Source organism: Pongo pygmaeus, chromosome X, assembly GCF_028885625.2.
Source record: "Pongo pygmaeus isolate AG05252 chromosome X, NHGRI_mPonPyg2-v2.0_pri, whole genome shotgun sequence".
NCBI classification, from domain to species: Eukaryota; Metazoa; Chordata; class Mammalia; order Primates; family Hominidae; genus Pongo; species Pongo pygmaeus.
In genome coordinates, this window is record NC_072396.2 from 19,895,122 (window position 1) to 19,914,993 (window position 19,872).

Sequence of the window (19,872 nt, forward strand, 5' to 3'; positions counted from 1 at the left end):
CTCAGGACATTTACATCCATGGCAGAAGGCTCCTCTTCACAGGGCAGCAAGAGAGAGAATGAGAACCAGCAAAGGGGGAAGCCCCTTATAAAACCATCAGATCTCGTGAGAACTCACTATCACAAGAACCGGATGGGGGAAATCACCCCCATGATTCAATTATCCCACCAGGTCCCTCCCACAACACATGGGGATTATCGGAACTACAATTCAAGATGAGATTTGGGTGGGGACATGGCCAAACCACATCAAGCCCCTTACATGTTTCTAAGCATACATGAGGCCAGACGCTGCACACCCGACCTTAGGTACACAGGGGTGTCCTGGCATCAGCTTCCCATAAGGTCACAAGGAAGGACATCCCTTTCCACAATCTTGGCTGCTCGGCGGTAAAACCCCCACCCGCAATGCTCAATCTGCACTATGTTGGCCCCAGCACATAGGCTGCCCTTCCTGTTAGCTCGGGGAGGGTTGTTGGAATGATAAGGGATATATTTACCTGATAGCCCAACTCCCACCTCTCCAGAAGCCAGTCAGAAACCTGTCCCCCAAAGGCACAGATCCCACATGGCCTTTGAGCCTTACCCACTGTAAGAGCAAACATGAAGGGAAACTAAGGGGCTGGATTCTTCCTGTTGAAAATAAGGGGAAAGGGCCCTCCCCCACCCCACCCAGCTTTCTTAGAGCCTTGACTTGAGAGAACTTATAACTTTAAGGTTCTTTCTCTGTCTCCGAGATATACGTGAATCTTTTAAACAGCTAAATAAGACTCTTGCCAGAAATGTCTTTTGCAAGGACCTGGAAGCCATCTCTTTGAAATGTAATCATCAAAGAAGATAGGGCCTCTATCTCCTAGTTTCCTTTTTCTTTTTTTTTTTTTAAACTTGTCATCTTTTATTAATTTTTTCATAACTCTGCTCTCCCCAGAAATAGGAAGGTAGGTTTCTAACTTTGATGGTGGCTTCACTCCAAAACTACCCACTGTCTTAAAGATATGAGAAGTTTAGTGTTTTTCCTTTTTTTTTTTTTTTTTTTGAGGTAGTGTCTTGCTGTCACCCAGGCTGGACTGCAGTGGTGCAATCTCGGCTCACTGCAACCTCTGCCTCCTGGGTTCAAGCGATTCTCCTGTTTCAGTCTCCCGAGTAGCTGGGATTACAGGCATGCGCCACCACATCCAGCTGATTTTTGTATTTTGTATTAGAGACGGGGTTTTGCCATATTGCCCAGGCTGGTGTCTAACTCCTGACCTCAGGTGATCCACCCATCTTGGCCTCCCAAATTGCTGGGATTACAGGCGTGAGCCACCACGCCCGGCCTATATTTTCCTTTGGATGAAGCCAAACAGTGAACACCAATGGTCCCCCCAATCACCAGGTGAATCTAAGATGAGCTCCTTGTGACAAATGGCACCACCAAGTTGTCTTACTTGAGGACTAGTTACAGTTTCTCTTGAGAACACAGATGTCACGGGTTGTGTCTGCTTGGCTCTATGAAACGGTGAGACTGCTTTCCGTCTTTGCAGTCTCAGTGGATTGCCTGTGATGCATCTCGCATTCCGGTTTAATGCTTATCCAATAATAAACCTGTTTCCTTCTCTCCTACCTTTGTGGAGAGGTTTTCTGGATTGGGAGGAGACTTTGTTTTTAATTCTACTTCCCAACCACGCCCAACCTCAATCACGAAGCATGACTTACTTTGAACATGGCTGCCTGCGGCTCACCGAGCTCATGGAACGGAGGCTTGCTGGTGGCCATCTCAATGATGGTGCAGCCCAGGGACCAGATATCAGCTGGGGCACCATACCCGCGAGGCCCTTGGTCAATTATCTCAGGTGCCATGTACTGCAGGGTGCCTATTTGGAAAACAAACAAACAGACTGTGGGTACCATATTGCTCAGAAACTAAGTGGCCTGTAGTCCCAGCTACTCGGGAGGCTGAGGCAGGAGGATCATCTGAGCCCAGGTGTTGGAGACCAGCCTGGACAATACAGCAAGACCTTGTCTCAAAAACAAAAAACAAAAAACCCACCACTAACTGTGAAATGAATGGCTTCACGAATGGCAGATGGAGTCTTGTCCCATGCATAAATAATATGGTTGCTTTTTTTTTTTTTTGAGACAGAGTCTCACTCTGTCGCCCAGACTGGAGTGCAGTGGCGTGATCTCGGCTTACCGCAAACTCCGCCTCCCGGGTTCAAGCGATTCTCATGCCACAGCCACCCAAGTAGTTGGGATTAGAGGCACACACCACCATGCCCGGCTAATTTTTGTATTTTTAGTAGAGACGAGGTTTTAGCATGTTGGCCAGGCTGGTCTCTCTGGCCTCAGGTGATGTGCCTGCCTCAGCTTCCCAAAGTGCTGGGATTATAGGCATGAGCCACTGCTCCCGGCCTGATTGCATATTTCTTCGACCAGAGACATGCAACATGCCTTCCTTTAATAGTAACCACGTGGAGAGAGGACTGCCTGGCCCCACAAAGGACAAATAGTGCAATTCAGTCAGCACATATTAGTACATGCCAACTACAGGGAAGCCAGAACGTGAGAAACACAGCCTGATGGTAGGGAGCTGCCTAGTGGAGGAGACAGACAGAATGCTGGCAGCGGTGGCAGTAATGGCAAAATGTGGTAGGTGCTAGGACAGAGAAATACACAGAAGGCTACAAGAACATTAATAAAATAGGGTTTGACTCTCTGCCTGGTTCGGGTCAGGGAAAACTATGGCTGTGTCCATTTGGGCCTCTGAGGAGTAAAATGCCAAGACGAGATGAGACATATGAGAGATTTATTGGGGAGAAGGTCTCTGAAGGACAAAGCGGGAGAGAGCAGGGTGGGTGGGGCCGGCTGTGGACCACACGGCAGGTCCAACACCTGGGAGCGGAGGGGAAGGCAGAATCAGGAAGAATCTGTGATGGGAGAACAGCCCAGAGAGGGCTTCAGCCAGGCCGCTGGGGAGTCTGCAGCCCAAAGTCATCCACTGGAAGAGTCCCACCTGGGTTCTAGCACCCCTGCCAGGCTCAGGCCTTGGTGGGGAGCAGCCTGGGTAAAGTGTAACTTTGCTGGGTTGGTAGCCGGGGCTGTCAGGGAAGCAGGGTCCTGCTGTGAAGGCTGGAGAGCTGGACAAAGGGGATCATGGGTGTGAAATAGATAGCGGGTCCAGGGAACAAGCAATGTCTGACACAGGGCAGGGTGTGGGAATAATTAAGGAGGCAATGGCAAGGGCACAGGCCCAGTGGCAAGCAGGGTGGGCCCAGGGCTCTGGCTTTGGACGTGTTCCTGTGGGTCACGAGCTACCAGAGGTGTGCCACAGGGAAGGTGGTGATCAGCTGTGGCGGTGGGAATCTGAAAGGTTGTTGAGGGGAGACAGCACACGGGGAGGTCAGTCAAGGGCTCTGCGAATAACATCCTTCGTTTTCCTTGAAACTCAGCCTGTGCAAAGGAGACATGTGTGAAAGTGACAGCAGCTACTGGGGGCTGGCAAAGAAGTTTAGAAAAAGACAGTAAAGTCAGAGATGACCTTGGCCACGCATGAATAGAACACTGAAACCCAGAGAAATTCAAAGGCCTATCTCAGGATTACACAACCAAAGGTTTAATCAATGAAAGCAGGGCCAGGCACAGTGGCTAACGCCTGCAATCCCAGCACTTTGGGAGGCCAAGGTGGGCAGATCACCTGAGGTCAGAAGTTCGAGACCAGCCTGGCCAGCATGGCGAAACCCCGTCTCCACTAAAAATATAAAAATGCAAAAATTAGCCAGACATGGTGGTGGGTGCCTGTAATCTCAGCTACTCAGGAGGCTGAGGCAGGAGAATCCCTTGAACCTGGTTCGCAGTGAGCTGAGATCGCATCACTGCACTCCAGCCTTGGCGAGAGAGCGAGACTCCGTCTCCAAAAAAAAAAGCAAAGGGCACACTGGCTATAAAGAAAGTTTGGAGAAGCTACCTCCTATGTCCCCCTCTGGAAGATCCTATGTCTTATTAGCATTCTTCCCATGCCCATTTTAAATACTCTAGGGGTAGCTGTAACGGATGGAATGTCCTGCGATGATGGCAACGTTCTATTCTATGTGGTTAAATATGGTAGTCACTAGCCTCATATATTTGACTGTTGGGCCCTTGAAATGTAGCTAGTGAGACTGAAGAAATGCATTTTTAAGTTTTAATTGTATTCAATTACAAGTGATTTAAATATAAATTTAAATATGAATTGGGTTGTATCAGTGAGCACAACAGATCGATGCACAAATGATGGCTTTGGTCTCCAGAGCTGATGCCCTGGCGTGGAAGTGTTCAGTGAGTTGCAGAGTTGGGCAACATGGCAGCGCATTACACTTGATGCCCTGTTAGGAAATCCCAGAGCCCCAAGAAGGGAACGTCCGGTGACACAATATCCCCTATGGGCTGTTGCTGCTGTAACAGAGGGAGAGGTCTTGGCAGGGAATGTGCCTTCTAACGAATCCCTAATTGAGGAAGGATCCAACACTGTGCTGCTTATGAAGCTACCCTCTCTCAGCTCTGCTCTGTGATGCTGAGTCTGGGACTCTGCTTCGCCTGCAGCTCCCCATTAGGCTCTGCAACCAGGTGGCGCTAAAGAGAGACCCTGGAAGGATGCGGGAGGGAGTGGAGACCTGCTGTGTGCTTGCTGTGGCCCTAAGCTTCACGTTGGACCCTCAGTTGGCCCCAGTCTCCAGCTGTGTGTCACCCCGTACTTCCAGAACCAGCCTTATCTTGCCCCTCAGAGGTACCTGCTCCAGCCTGGTGACACTCCCTCCCAACAAATTCTAATCTCACCCTCCCATTTGACCCCCAAGCCCCAGGGGTATAGGCTTCCTGATACCTCAGGGCCTCCTTTCCTGCCTTTTTGGTTTTTGGTAACCAGCAAACAGTTATTTCTATTAAATTCTCTCCGTGGAAATAACTGGGGTTATTTTTGTTTTTCTGCCTGGACCCTGACTAATATAATCACTAAATTTATTTCTTCAAAGAGCAAGAGAATACATTTATACATGTATCCAGCAGTAGAAAGAAACACTAAACCAAACATTAATGGCTAATTGGCTCTGGTCAAATAACTGTCCATCCTGGTACAATTATTTCATAATTGAAGCCTATTTAGTCTGCTTAATTCTAAATTTGGAGATTTTGCACAGCAAAGGAAACAATCAGCAAAGTGAAGAGACAACCCACAGAATGGGAGAAAATATTTGCAAAATATCCCTCTGCCAGGGGATTAGTCACCAGAATATATAAGGAGCTCACACAACTCTATAGGAAAACATCTAATAATTAGATTTTTTAAAATGGGCAAAACATCTGAATAGACATTTCTCAAAAGACATTATTTGTAAATGGCCAACAGGCATATGAAAGGGTGCTCAACATCCCTAATCATCAGAAAAATGCAAATCAAAACCACAATGAGACAGCATCTCACTGCAGTTAAAATGGCTGATATCCAAAAGACAGGCAATAACAAATGTGGGCGAGGATGTGGAGAAAAGGGAACCCTCATACACTGTTGGTGGGATTGTAAATTAGTACAACCACTATGGAGAACAGTTTGGAGGTTCCTCAAAAAACTAAAAATAGAGTTATCATAGGATCCGGCAATCCCATTCCTAGGTATATACCCAAAAGAAAGGAAATCAGTATATCAAAGAGATATCTGCACCCCCATGTTTGTTGCAGCACTGTTCACAATAGCCAAGATTTGGAGGCAACCTAAGTGTCCATCAACAGATGAATGGATAAAGAAAATGTGGTACTTATACACAATGGAGTACCATTCAGCCATTAAAAGAATGAGATCCTGTCATCTGCAACAACATGGATGGAACTGGAGATCATTATATAAAGCGAAATAAGTCAGGCATAGAAAGAGAAACATTGCATGCTCTCACTTATTTGTGAGAGCTAAAAATCAAAACAATTGAACTCAGGGACATGGAGAGTAGAAGGATGGTTACCAGAGGCTGGGAAGGGCAGTGGGGACTAGGGGAAGGTGGGGATGGTTAGTGGGTACAAGAAAAATAGAAAGAATGAATAAGATCTAGTATTTGATAGCACAACAGGGTGACCATAGTCAATACATTTTGGCTGGGCACGGTGGCTCATGCCTGCAATCCCAGCACTTTGTGAGGCCGAGGTGGGTGGATCACTTGAGCCCAGGAGTTTGAGACCAGCCTGGGCAATATAGCGAGACCCCATCTCTACTAAAAAAGTACAAAAAATTAGTCAGGGTTGGTGGTGTGCACATGTAGTCTCAGCTACTTGGAAGGCTGAGGTGGGAGGATCACCTGAGCCCATGAAGTTGGGGCTGCAGTGAACTCAGATCACGCCACTGCCCTCCAGCCTGGGCGGATGGGAGTGAGACCTTGTCTCAGAAAAAACAAAAAAAAACAAAAAAAAAAACTGTACATTTAAAAAAAACTGAAAAGAGCATAACTGGATTGTTTGTAACACAAAGGATAAATGCCTGAGGTAATAAATACCTTATTTACCCTGATGTGATTATTACAGATTGTATGCCTGTATCAAAATAGTCTATATACCCCATAAATATATATACCTGCTATATACCCACAAAAGTTAGAAATAAATAAATTTGCTGATTTTTTAAAATATGGCGCCATGGTGAACAGCACTCTTTCTAAAGGCAAGGATTTAATAATGACATTCATATTAGTTATTTATTGCTGTTTAAGAAATGATCCCCCAAATCTATCAACTCAAACAACAAATAGTTAGGTCTTACAGCATTTCTAAGGGTTGAAATCCAGCAGCAACTAGCTAGCTGGGTGGACCTGGCTCAGGGTCTCCCAGGAAGTTGCAGTCCAGATGTCAGCTGGGGCTACATTCATCTGAAGGCTGGACTGGGGCTGGAGGATCAGTTTCCAAGCTCACTAAGGATAAAGCTAGTGGGGGGCTTCAGTTTTTCAGTACATAGGATCCTCCACAGGACTGGCTTGAGACATGGCTTCCCTCAGAGAGAGTGATCCAAGAGAAAGAGGAATGGCACACTGCCTTTTATGACCTAGTCTCCAGGTCACACACCATCACTCCCACTTCTTCCTATTCATTAGAAGCAAGTCGCTAAGTCCAGTCCACATTCAACGGGAGGGAACTACGCAAGGGTCTGACTATCAGGAGGTAGGGATCATTGGGGCTCATTTTGGAGGCTGCCTGCCACAAATTTGACTCCTGGTGAGTCCTTGATGGCTTACCAATTGTCTCCACGTAGCCTTGTCCATCTGACTCAAACGACTCTGGAAGGGTGGGCAGAGGAAGCACTATCTACCGTTATTCCTACTTTACACAGGAGGCAACTGAGGTTCAGAGAGGCTAAAGGATTCGCTTAGGCTAGAACCCATATCTTCTACCTTCAAGTTCAGAACTACACACCATGACATCACTCATCCATATGCTACATCAAGAAGAAGCGCTGCTGGGGAAAAAAGCTGCCTGAGTAAGAGCAGCACATGTAAGGATTTCCAAAGCCATATTGGAGCATCTTTCCATGTAACTGGAAGGTACAGGGCACTAATGGAAAACCGGGTGCTCCATTTTATTCACTACTGTATTCACAGGGTAACCATCCACTCTCAGTACAGCCAACAGAGAGAGATGGATGCACACAACTATTTCAAATATTCAAGGGAACACTCCCTGGCAGGATGCATGTCGGGTGTGTACATCAGCTAACCCAAAGGCTGGATTCTGTCAAGAAAACCAAGTGAAGATGGCATTGTGGGGCATCTGACTCACGCACAAATCCTGGAAAATCAGGTTTCCTTAAATCTGGCTCTCATAGGCCAGGCACGGTGGCTCACACCTGAATCCCAGCACTTTGGGAGGCCGAAGCAGGTGGATGGCTTGAGGTCAGGAGTTCGAGACCAGCCTGGCCAACGTGGTGAAACCCTGTCTCTACTAAAAATACAAAAATTAGCTGGGCACAGTGCCGTGCGCCTGTGCTCCCAGCAACTTGGGAGGCTGAGGCAGGAGAATCGTTTGAACCCGGGTGGTGGAGGTTGTACTGAGCCATGAACGCGCCACTGCACTCCAGCCTGGGTGACAGAATGAGACTCCATTTCAAAAAAAAAAAAAAATCTGGCTCTCTTGGGGCCCCATATGCTCCCTAAACTATATTTCCTCCAAGGTATGCCCTACCACACTGGTCACAGGTCACAGCCCACTACGGCTCTTAGGTACCTACACGAATGCAGTGGTGCAGAGTTCAGAACAAGGTGACCAAGAGACCCACAGGCACTGACTCAGCCCCCCTAGGGCACAAAATCCACTGGGGACTCCTGGAGAATTGTCCAATAGGATTTTCAGATTACCAGCAAAGACGACACATGGCAGAAGACACGAGTTTATAACTGAGGCCCAGGGACCTTCTAATCTGATCAAGGGGCTGAGAGAGTTGACAGAGTAGTTTAGGGGGGTGGTGCTGAGACAGCTGCTTTAGAGAGAGCTATGCTGGGCTGCCTACCCTCTTCCCAAGTTACAGGATTTGGGGCAGGACTGTCCCCAAAAGTGCGTGGGCCCAGGGCAACTCAAGCCACTCAATACCAACTTATGATCATCACATCTTCCACAGGCCCTTGGAGATACCATTAGAGCCCAAATTTCAAGATTTCATATTAATCAAGTACAGAAAAGAAAAGTAAGGTACGATTTTCCCGTAGTCCAGGGGACTACCCTAGTTGACCTGACCAAGGGATGAGCCTGGTGGGAAGGGGGCACCACTTGTTCCTAACCCAAAGCCTTTGAAGGGGGCTTCACTGAGCCGACTCAGCTCCATGTGTATGTGTTCCTGTAGGTAAATTACACAGTGGACTGGCTCCCAAGGGAGCAAAGGTAACTTCCAGCAGCAGACAGGGGGCTGTAAGGTCTGGGGATACTGCCACACCCTCTCAACAGTGGGCTGAAGCTGCATGAACTCCGGACACGAGATGGGGGACCCTATTACAGAAATACTGGCTTAGGGTTTATCTTTTATTTTTATTATTTATTTGATTGACTGATTGACAGGGTCTCATTCTGTTGCCCAGGCTGGAGTGCAGTGGCACAATTATGACTCACTGCAGCCTCATTCTCCTGGGCTCAAGTGATTCTCTCACCTCAGCCTCCCGAGTAGCTGAGACTACAAGTGCGCACCACCACACCCGGCTAATTTTTATATTTTTGGTAGATAGGGGGCCTCACTATGCTGGCCAGGCTGGTCTCAAACTCCTGGGCTCAAGCAATCCTCCCACCTCAGCCTCCCGGAGAGCTGGGATTACAGGCATGAACCACCGTGCCCAGCGTATGGTCTTCTTAAAAGGAATCCTGGGAGTCTCTCTCAGAACCTATTCTGGTTCCAGGGGCTGCCCAATAAAAAATAAAGAAAAAAGAAAAGGAATTCCTGCTCAAACGCAGTCCTCCACGATCTGAATCCCTCAACAGAAAGAGATGGAAGGAGGAGGTGATGTAAGGGGTAAATAACTGGCAGGAGGGAGCAGTCAGCCAAAGGACAGGCCCCTGCCCACGACACAGGAGTTACATCCAGAGGGAGCCAGCGAGGGAAAATAACTAAACATCAGCCAGGCCCACAGCACGCAAAGCCAGCTTCCAACAGTGCTAGTCAAGTGACAACTTTCCCTGCCCCTGTCCTCTCCTTCCTGCAGCTGGTGATTAGGGAGAAAAAGCCAACACCCAGCTCCTGACCACAGGTTGCTGCCTGCAGGGACAGGGGAGAGGGGTCTGACTTTTGAATGAGGACCAGAGCGTTGATCAGTATATCAGCCTGAATCTTTTTTTTTTTTTTTTTTGAGACAGGGTCTTGCTCTGTCGCCCAGGCTGGAGTGCAGTGGCACAATCGGCTCATGCAACCTCCGCCTCCCGGGTTCAAGCGATGAGTCCTTTTTAATTCCTGAATTCAGACTGTGTGCGCTCCTTCAAGTGTCATTATGACTTTCTCTGTTATGTAAGGGTGGCTGGAAAAGTCAAAGGAAAGAACTCCCGCCCCAGGCAGGATGAAAAGTGGGAGAGAAAAATCCAGTGGCTTTTGTGATTACACCCTTTGAGTCCAATGGGTTCAACACGTTAGTTACACACACAAACTCAGTTCTCTTAAAGGCTTCTTCCAGCTCTAATAACCCATGACTTCTAAGTACAAGCGAGTATTTAATTAGCAAACACTTCAATTGCACTTGCTATGTGCCAGGGACCAGTCAAAGCACTTCATCAGTAACTCACTTTACCCTCCTAAAAACCCTATGAGTAGGTACAACGAGCATTTCTATTTTACTTACGAAGAAACTGAGGCACATGGAGGTTAAGTAATATGCCCAAGGTCACACAGCTAGCAAGTGGTTGGGCCAGGATTTGAACCAATGGTGTTTGCAGCCAGACGAGAACAGAGCTCCTGTCCCAAGTTCTCCTTCTAGGTATCTACCCAAGAGGGCTGAAAACATATGTTCACACACGCTTTGTATGTGAATGTTCACAGCATCATTATTCACAGTGGCCAAAAAGTAGAAACAATCCCAAATGACTGTTAACTGGTAAATGGATGAACAAAATGTGGTTCTCCACACAATGGAATGCCACTCAGCCATGAACAATAACGGATGAACAAAATGTGGTTCTCCACACAATGGAATGCCACTCAGCCATGAACAACAACGAAGTACCCATACACACCACTGCATGGAGGAACTGCAAAAACAGGACTCAACGTGCAAGAAGCTACATGTAAAACCCCACATATTGTATCCATTCCAAGCATATGAATATCCACAACGGGCAAAGCCACACAAACACAACAAAGCAGATGAGTGATGAGCTGGGGCTGGAGTGGGAAGGGGGATGAGTACCAAGGGGCACGGGGTCTGCTAGGTTCAGACACTGGATCGTGGTGATGGCTGAGCAACTCAGTAAATTTACTGAAAATCAAAGAATTGTGTACTTCTAATGGGTGCTTTGATGATATGTCAGCTATACCTCGATAAGGCTGCTTAAAAAAAAAAAAAAAAAAAAAAAAAGGCAGGGCTGACCCTGGCTATAACAGCCCTTCCTCCTGTTCTCGCAGGTTCCTATGCGTGGGGCAAACCCTTCAGAGGAACACAGGGAGAAAGGGCTCCAGGCCAGGAAGTTGCCTGAAACCCTCTGGCTCTCCTGCCAGGCTGAGCAACCACAGACCCAGAGTTCTGCACCAACCAGCTGAGATTTCCTTACAGAACTGCTCTGTTTTGCAAAGAGCAATTATATACGGGGGAATTTCCTAACCAAAATGAGACCCCTTCTTTATTATCCCCCAAACACCCCTGCATTCTTTTGCAATGCAAAATCCGTGCCTTCCCAAGCCAATTACTTGGGAAATGTGATATGCAAGGATGAATTATACATGTGTTTTCTTTGTGAGTTTGTTTCCTCCTCAGGGATGCTAATTATGAGATAAATTGTCGGGGGTTTTATGCCTTCAAATAACTCCTTGTCATATCAGAGCCCCTCTTGCTACGTATTGCTAAGCTAATTGGTGGTTTCCAAAGAGGAGGATACAAGTCATTTTCAATTAGGGTAGTAAAATGCTAAAAGAAAATGAAGTGCTAGTCATACACACATATTCATATACACACATTGACAGATGTATACGTATATTTATACCGGAAACAATGAACGAAAATTCAATGCACTCTTTCTTTGTGAGATTCTGATAGTGTCCCTGGTATAGTATTTTCCCATTTTCAGGCACACGTACCTCCCCTTGTGTTACAAGTGAGAAGTCATTTTGTGATGTATTAAAATTCTCTTTAGATGGTGAATGTGTCTCCACTGTGGGTGTCCAGCGGCTGACACGCGACAACTCTCTCATTGACAAAAAGTCTTTCAAAGCTGAGACATTATTTACCAAAAATAAGACCCAAGCTGTCCACTCTACAGCTTTGGTGACTGCAGAGATACAGAAGTCACCTGTCTTTTATAGCTTATTTCAGAGCTATATTATTTTAAGAGCTAATTTTTTCTTTTTTCTTTTTTTTTTGAGACAGAGTCTCGCTCTGCCACCCAGGCTGGAGTGCAGTGGCATAATCACAGCTGCCTGCAGCCTCAATGTCCTGGGCTCAAGCGATCCTCCCACCTCAGCCTCACTAATAGCTGGGACCATAGGCACACACCACCACACCCAGCTAATAATTACTATAATTACTATATAATATATATTATATATTATATATAATCATTATGTATTATATTATATATAACATATAATATATAAATATAATATGTAATAATAATTATTATTTATTTTTTGCAGAGATGGGATTCTCCCTATGTTGCCCAGGCTGGTCTTGAACTCCTGAGCTCAAGTGAGATCCTCCTGCCTCAATCTCCCAAAGTGCCCAGCCTATGAAAGCTGTTTCTTTTTTTTTTTTTTTTTTTTTTTTAAGAAATGGAGTCTCACTATGTTGACCAGGCTGGTCTTGCACTGCTGGCCTCAAGTGATCCTTCCATCTTGGCTTCTTAAAGTGCTGGGATTAGAGGTGTCAGCCACTATGCCAGGCCCCAGCTGTTTCATAATTCTATCAAGCAAGATCTTTGTGATCTTTACGTTACTCCTTGGGGAACTATAAACCTTTACTTATCCAAAAATCAGTACTTCTTTCCAAGGATCAAAGTTCTTATTATTAGTCAGGTTTAAGCAGGAATTTCCAATAGCCACAGGTAGCTTTTGACCATCATTCTACTTGTTGATCTTGCAACTGTGAAACTAGCTGGTAATTGTATACCACCCTTTGAACCCAGTCCCTCTCAATGCTCAAGTTATTCCATCACTGACACATGGACAAGAAAATCCAATTCCTCAAAATCACTTAGAATACCATATTCCCCAGGGAGAATTAGCCTCTCTTGGAAACACAATCATATCAAAACACAAGGTACCAGAATTCACTACGGTAACAGGCTATTTTTATGACAGACCAATAAAATGTCTTAATCAGTTGTCTGAGGAATATTGTTATTCAGCATTACCCACGATTTGAAATAATGTGCTATTAACTTTAAAGAGATGTACTGCCATCTTGCTGATTGGTTGAGTGACCTTCAGAAAGCCTCAGCAGAGACCAGGTGCGGTGGCTCACACCTGTAATCTATCCCAGCACTTTGGGAGGCTGAGGTGGGCGAATCACTTGAGGTCAGGAGTTTGAGACCAGCCTGGTAAACATGGTGAAACCTTGTCTCTACTGAAAATACAAAAATTAGTCAGGTGTGGTAGGGGGCACGCCTATAATCCCAGCTACTTGGGAGGCTGAGAGACGAGAATCATTTGAACCCAGGAGGTGGAGGTAGCAGTGAGCCGAGATCGTGCCACTGCACTCCAGCCTGGGCGACAGAGTGAGACCCTGTCTCAAAAAAAAAAAAAAAAAAAAAAAAAAAAGAAAAAAAGAAAACCTCAGAACCTCAGCAGAGTACTCCATCTACCCAACTTTTGGATGACAAAGAAGAAAGTAGGGCAATCTTGTTGCCACAAGTAGCTGGCTAGGTGCACCACTATGACAAAGTTAAAACAATTTGAAGTTGGGGACAATCCACTGTCTACTTCAAGTATCAATTGCTCACTCTGCTCCGAGAAGGTGCTCACTAAGTAACGGCTGAACAACCGCAGCTTGTGCAGAAAGCATAACTCTGGGATGGGCACCCTGTGCCAAGCTTTGGTCCGCTTACCAGTAAAAGTCTCTGTGCAGGGGTTCACACCCGCAAGACGTTTCGAGGTCCCAAAATCGGAGATTTTCACCACTCCGCTGTAGGTGTTCACCAGAACATTATCGCCCTTCGGAAAATAACAACATCAAGTGCTTAAAAGACAGGCTGAAACGAACTCATATGAAACAGATCTGGACCTTGGGAAATCGTCACAAGTCTCTAGGAAAACTAGACTTTGCATCTTGGGGACGGTTGTGCTAAATCATACCCCTCTGTCAGCCAGTCACTCAGCAGACACCACTGACAGCTCTCATGATCTGATACGAGCAAAGGCAACCTCGTCAGCTTAAAAAAGCAAGTACCTTTATGTCTCTGTGCACGATCTGGTTTTCATGGAGATACTTAAGGCCCTCCAGGATCTGTTTGGTGTAAAACTTGATTGTCGGTTCCTTCATCGGCCCCCATTTGGATCGCAGAAGAGCAGAAAGGCTTCCTAGAGACAGTCACAGCAAAAAACTTATGAGGAAGAGAAAGTTTCAATAAGAGTTAAGGGAAATAAAGTGAAGTGAGGTTTCTAACCTAACATAAGCGCTTACACCAACACCATTGGATTTGGGCTAAATGCAACATGTTTCCTCCCCTCTATAGCTACAGCCAGGGAATGGACTGGAAGCGATTCAGCACATGAACCTGTCCAGAGGCGGAGGGTGAACATGAATCCCTTGTGACCCCTGAAATTCAGTGGGGCCAATTGTGGGTTTAGCTCTGTTCAGCTACACGAAGTTAGGAGGAGAGCGAAATAATGCTCTCTCAACTTGAGGGGCACGGCCTGCTGGCGTAGATAACTCAGGTCCCATGACACTTGTTTACAGCAGGTTCCTCTCAGCCATTCTGCTTGGGTCAAAGCCATGTTTTATACCTTGTCTGTAATCAGAGGTGGACAGGTCCAGAGGGAGGGGCTCTTTAGGGTGACAAGGACTAGGACTGAAGGAAGTTGGGTCTCTCTGTCCTCAACGTGAGAAAGCCACAGTGGCAAGTCACAGGGCAGGACTGTCTTGATCAACAACCACTTCCCCCAATTACACTATTAAACACTGAACATTTGGGCCAAAAGAAAAGCTCCCTTCAGGACGCTGCGACCACATCTAGAAGGACATCATGTGAGCTGCAGGACGTCCTGTCCACTGGCAGGAATGGGCCCTCAGACATCGGCTGGTCTCAGATTCCCACTTACACAGTGTTATGGGACCTTGATCTACCTTGGTTTCCCCATCTGTAAAAGGGGATGAACACATCTGTCTCTAATTCTGTTGATATCCTTAAACCTAAGGCCGGGGATGGAGTTATCAACTAACATGAAGAGTAATGGGCCGGGCACGGTGGCTCACGCCTGTAATCCCAGCACTTGGGGAGGCCGAGGCGGGCAGATCACCTGAGGTCAGGAGTTCAAGACCAGCCTGGTCAACATGGCAAAACCCCATCTCTACTAAAAATACAAAAATTAGCCAGGCGTGGTGGCATGCACTTGTAATCCTAGCTACTTGAGAGGCTGAGGCAGAGAGAATTGCTTGAACCCAGGAGGCAGAGGTTGCCATCAGTGAGCCAATATCGTACCACTGCACTCCAGCCTGGGCGACAGACAAGAGAGACTCCATCTCAAAAACAAAACAACAACAACAAAAAAAGCAGCAATGGACGAGTTTTCTGATAGACTATGACCAACTTAAGGGGAAAACAAACTACTTCATTTATTCTAGCATAACCCTGAAAATCTAGCCCACTGCCTTTTTTTTGTTGTTGTTTGTTTTTGAAGACGGAGTCTCACTGTGTCGCCCAGGATGGAGTGGAGTGGTATGATCTTGGCTCACTGCAACCTCTGCATCCTGGGCTCAAGCGATTCTTGTGCCTCAGCCTCTGGAGTAGCTGGGACCACGCGCACGCCACCACACCTGGCTAATTTTTTGTATTTTTAGTAGAGAGCGGGTTTCTCCATGTTGGCCAGGCTGGTCTCGAATTCCTGGCCTCAAGTGATCCACCTGCCTTGGCCTCCCAAAGTGCTGGGATTACAGGCGTGAGCCACTGTGCCTGGCTGACTGCCTGGCTCTTAATAAATAAACTTAAGACTCTTCCTGTAATAGTAGACTCTTAATAACTGTCGGTTGAATGAATGAATGAAGATTTCTAACTGAAGTTTTAACATCTGTATTCAGACAACTATTAAAGAGTTTGATTCATTATTTCAATGAGCACTTACTGAGCTCTTGTTCTCTGACAGACAGAATCCACCCAACAGCCCACTGAGACAGCGTTATTGTTACTCCAATAATTATTACTCCAATTATCACAGTCATTATTACTCCAATTTTACAGTTCATTTATTCAATCAGAAAACTGAGGGCACAGAGGTAAAACGATTTGCCTGAAGTCACACAGCTTGTGGATGGAGGAACTGATTCAAACTAGATGGTCTGGCTCCAGATCCCAGGAACTCCCCTCCTGTGCCCTATCTCTTGCATTCAGGGATTTTTGTGGATAAAACACTGATGCTTGATTTCATTATCAAAATGCTATTTTGCATTGTCACTTTTAACACCTATGTTCCCTCTTCTGCACCCCTGTCCAAACCTATCTTTAAACTCCTAGACTGTGAAGGCCTCAAGGCCAAAGACTATGTTTTCTCCATAGACAGTCAATGAATATTTGTGGGTTGAACAAACTGCATCAACAAACCAGAAATAGACTGCTTATATGACATTTGGAAACTATCCAACTTTCCAACATCTAAAAGGTCTGGTTTTTTTTTTGTTTTTTTTGTTTGTTTGTTTGTTTTAAGAGTGATGGGTTTTGCTCTGTCGCCCAGGCTGGAGTGCAGTGCTGTGATCACGGCTCACTGCAGCCTTGACCTCATGGGCTCAAATGATCTTCCCATCTCAGCCTCCCAAGTAACTGGGACTACAGGCGCCCTACAGGCCTGGCTTAGGGGTCTGTCATTTTGTAAATGGCAGGACAACAAATGACATCCATGTCGTAGTGATTTTCATAATGTGAGACCAGAAGACAGCGACTACTCACCTCCAGGCACCTGCTCCATAAATATCTTAATGTAGCCGTTCTCTGAAACAGAGCCCAGGTACTGAACGATATTGCGGTGCTTAAGGTACTTGTGCAGGGCTATCTCCTCATGCAGAGGCTGAGAATACCTATTGGGAAAAACAGAGCCAGGGTCACCTGCCAAATCCCAGGGACTCTAGACCCACATCTCACCTCACCAGGACCTGCCCCACTGCTGCCCATCCCTTCTTTCTGGAAACTTTCTCTTCTCTGGCTCCCATGAAACTACTCAACTTCCCATCTGTACAATAGAGGATAAGCCTACAGCCATGCAGGGCTGCCAGGGACCAAGGCATGTCCATTTCCTTAAGCACTTAGTGGAGTAGCTGGTGTGTGGTGAGTATTCAATGAATGACTGCTATTGTTACTACTGTTATTCTTCGGGCCTGAACCCACCAACCATTCTTTACCTCTCTCAACAGCCCCTCTTCCTCTGCCTCCCACGAAGAGTGGTGTTCTGGAAGGTTCTGCCCTCAGATGCCCTCTCGTCTTATTCTACAGAGTCGCCCCAGACCACAACAGCAGCCACCTAATGGGCCACCCAGCCCCAGCCTCTGGCCTTTTTAATCCATTCCCCAACCTTGGCCATTATACTACCTCTTCTTAAAACACACACTTCACCACATCCCTTCCCCACATAAATTCCACATAGAGACCATGCTATTTAATGTCACATACAAGGACTTTCAAAGATCAGCTCAGGCTAAGCCTTAAAAAAAATTTTTTTTGGCCTCATTTCAAGAGCATTTCACTGCCCTGCATCCTACATTCAAGTCATATCAGACAATCTGTTGTTCTCTGAATATACTTTGTGTTTTAACAGCTCTGTTTTTCCATCAGCATAGGCCTCCTTTTCGCTAAACAAATTCTTACTCATCCCTCAAAGTCCAGCTCAAAGTTGATCTATTTTTTCAAACTTGCCACAACTCACTAAGGAGAGTAATTCATTCCTCTTCTGCATTCTAAAAACACTCTGTGTACTCCTCTATCACGGCACTTGGCACTTTCACTCACAGGCAAAGCATCTGCATTTCCCACCAAACCAGCAGAACCCTGGGAAAAGGACACTATCCTAATCACCTTTCAGTCCCTAGTGCCAGCCCAGAGTCTGACACAGAGAAAGTATCTATCATCATAAGTTCAGCCTATAAATTTAGGGAGTTGAACAAAACAGTCTCTAAAGGTCCCTTCTAGCTCTTAAAATCCCAGGAACTACTGATCAGCGACAAAAAGCTAGAACAGCTATTGCTACCAAATGAAGGAGATGGGACATGCCAGAAATTTCCCCAAATATATACAACTGCAACACCTTATCCATCATGAGAAAAGAGACTGGATGCTGGATGAGGAACTCAAGAGACTCGGATCCTAGTCTTGTTTCTAAGCATCCTTGGGAAAGTCATTTAATCTTCCTCAGTCTTGATTTTCTTATTGGTGAAATGAAGAAATGGAAATAGTTCATTTCAGGTCCTGTCTCATAATTCACGTATCATAACATGCTATCCCACTGAAAATCAACAAATACATGAATGGATGAATGAAGGGTCTTACAGCTGGCAGAAATCCCTTGAAACTCATCCCCAATATATCAGCAATCACCCAGATACATGGGTGTTTACGCATATTCTTCAGCACTCGACACTGAAGGCAATCCTACAGCTGTGGTCTGACACACCTGTGGACCCCGGGATGATTAATTCCAACTGTGTATGTAGCTTCTCTGCAGAAACACTTTGCAGTCAACATTGCAATGCTCATTCGGTGGGGGTATAAATTTAAACTTTTTTTTTTTTTTTTTTTTTTTGAGACAGGGTCTCACTCTGTCACCCAGGCTGGAATACAGTGGCACAATCTCGGCTCACTGCAGCCTCTGCCTCCCGGGTTCAAGCAATTCTCGTGCCTCAGCCTCCCGAGTAGCTGGGACTACAGGTGTGCGCCACCATGCCCACCCACCTAAGTTTTGTATTTTTAATAGAGACGGGGTTTCACCATGTTGCCCAGGCTGGTCTCAAACTCTTGACCTCAAGTGAGCTGCCTGCCTCAGCCTCCCAAAGTGCTGGGATTACAGGCTTGAGCTACAATGCCCGGCTAGAAACAAACATTTCTTAAAACTAAAAAAAGTCAAAGAAATGAATAAGCAGTACTAATGGTAGAAAAACAGTCCAAAATCCATGTGTGAGGATGAAGGGTAGGATGTTAAAAAAAATTCTGTACTGCAAAAATCTGATTTTTTTTAACTGCATGTAATTTTCCACAATGATGCATCTGAACAAATCATAGCCATTTTCAACTGCTACAATGTAAATTTAAAATAACCCAGTAATATTTAAAAATTATATTTGCACTCAAAAATTAGACAGGCATGGCGACGTGTGTCTGTAGTCCCAGCTCCTCAGGCGGCTGAAGTGGGAAGATCACTTGAGCCCAGGAGGTGGAGACTGCAGCGAGCCGAGATCTGCCACTGCACTCCTGCCTGAGTGACAGAGTGAGACTTCATCTCAAAAATGTATATAAATTTGCAAACAACTACGCAAAAAATGTAAAACTTTAGACCTAGCTGATGGGTGGAAACACAACAAAAGTTTTCTTTTAAAATATGATCCTCTGCAATCCACGTGCCTCTGAAGTGTAGTTCTTCCATTTTCTCAATCTATAATACACAAAACAAAAGCACATCACCCTGGCTGGGTGCGGTGGCTCATGCCTGGAATCCCAGCACTTTGGTAGGCCAAGGCGGGCAGATCACTTGAGGTCGGGAGTTCGAGACCAACCTGACCAACATGGTGAAACCCTGTCTCTACTAAAAATACAAAAAAAATCAGCTGGGCGTGGTGTAATCCCAGCTACAGGTTGAGCCATGAGAATCGCTTGAACCTGGGAGGCGGAGGTTGCAGTGAGCCAAGATCATGCCACTGCACTTCAGCCTGGGCAACAGAGCGAGACTCCATTTCAAAAAAAAAAAAAAAAAAAGATCACCCCTATTACAAGAGAATGACAGGTTTTGTGGTAACATAATGCTTTTGCCCTTAACTCCTCCACACCATCAGCGGTGGGTATGGGATCTGGGGTGTGGAGA

The 19,872-nt window shown here is 46.0% G+C and overlaps 1 protein-coding gene across 1 annotated transcript in view; it reads right to left on the reverse strand.

Annotated features, from left to right (window-relative positions):
- Window positions 1-19,872, reverse strand: part of MAP3K15 (mitogen-activated protein kinase kinase kinase 15) — a 157,229-nt gene that overhangs the window by 19,088 nt on the left and 118,269 nt on the right. The window contains exons 16-19 of the mRNA XM_054471806.2: window positions 16,758-16,885; window positions 14,048-14,178; window positions 13,707-13,812; window positions 1,695-1,852 (exon numbers count right to left, since the gene is read on the reverse strand). Coding sequence (XP_054327781.1) covers window positions 1,695-1,852; window positions 13,707-13,812; window positions 14,048-14,178; window positions 16,758-16,885 — 523 coding nt within the window. The remainder of the gene's footprint in view (window positions 1-1,694; window positions 1,853-13,706; window positions 13,813-14,047; window positions 14,179-16,757; window positions 16,886-19,872) is intronic.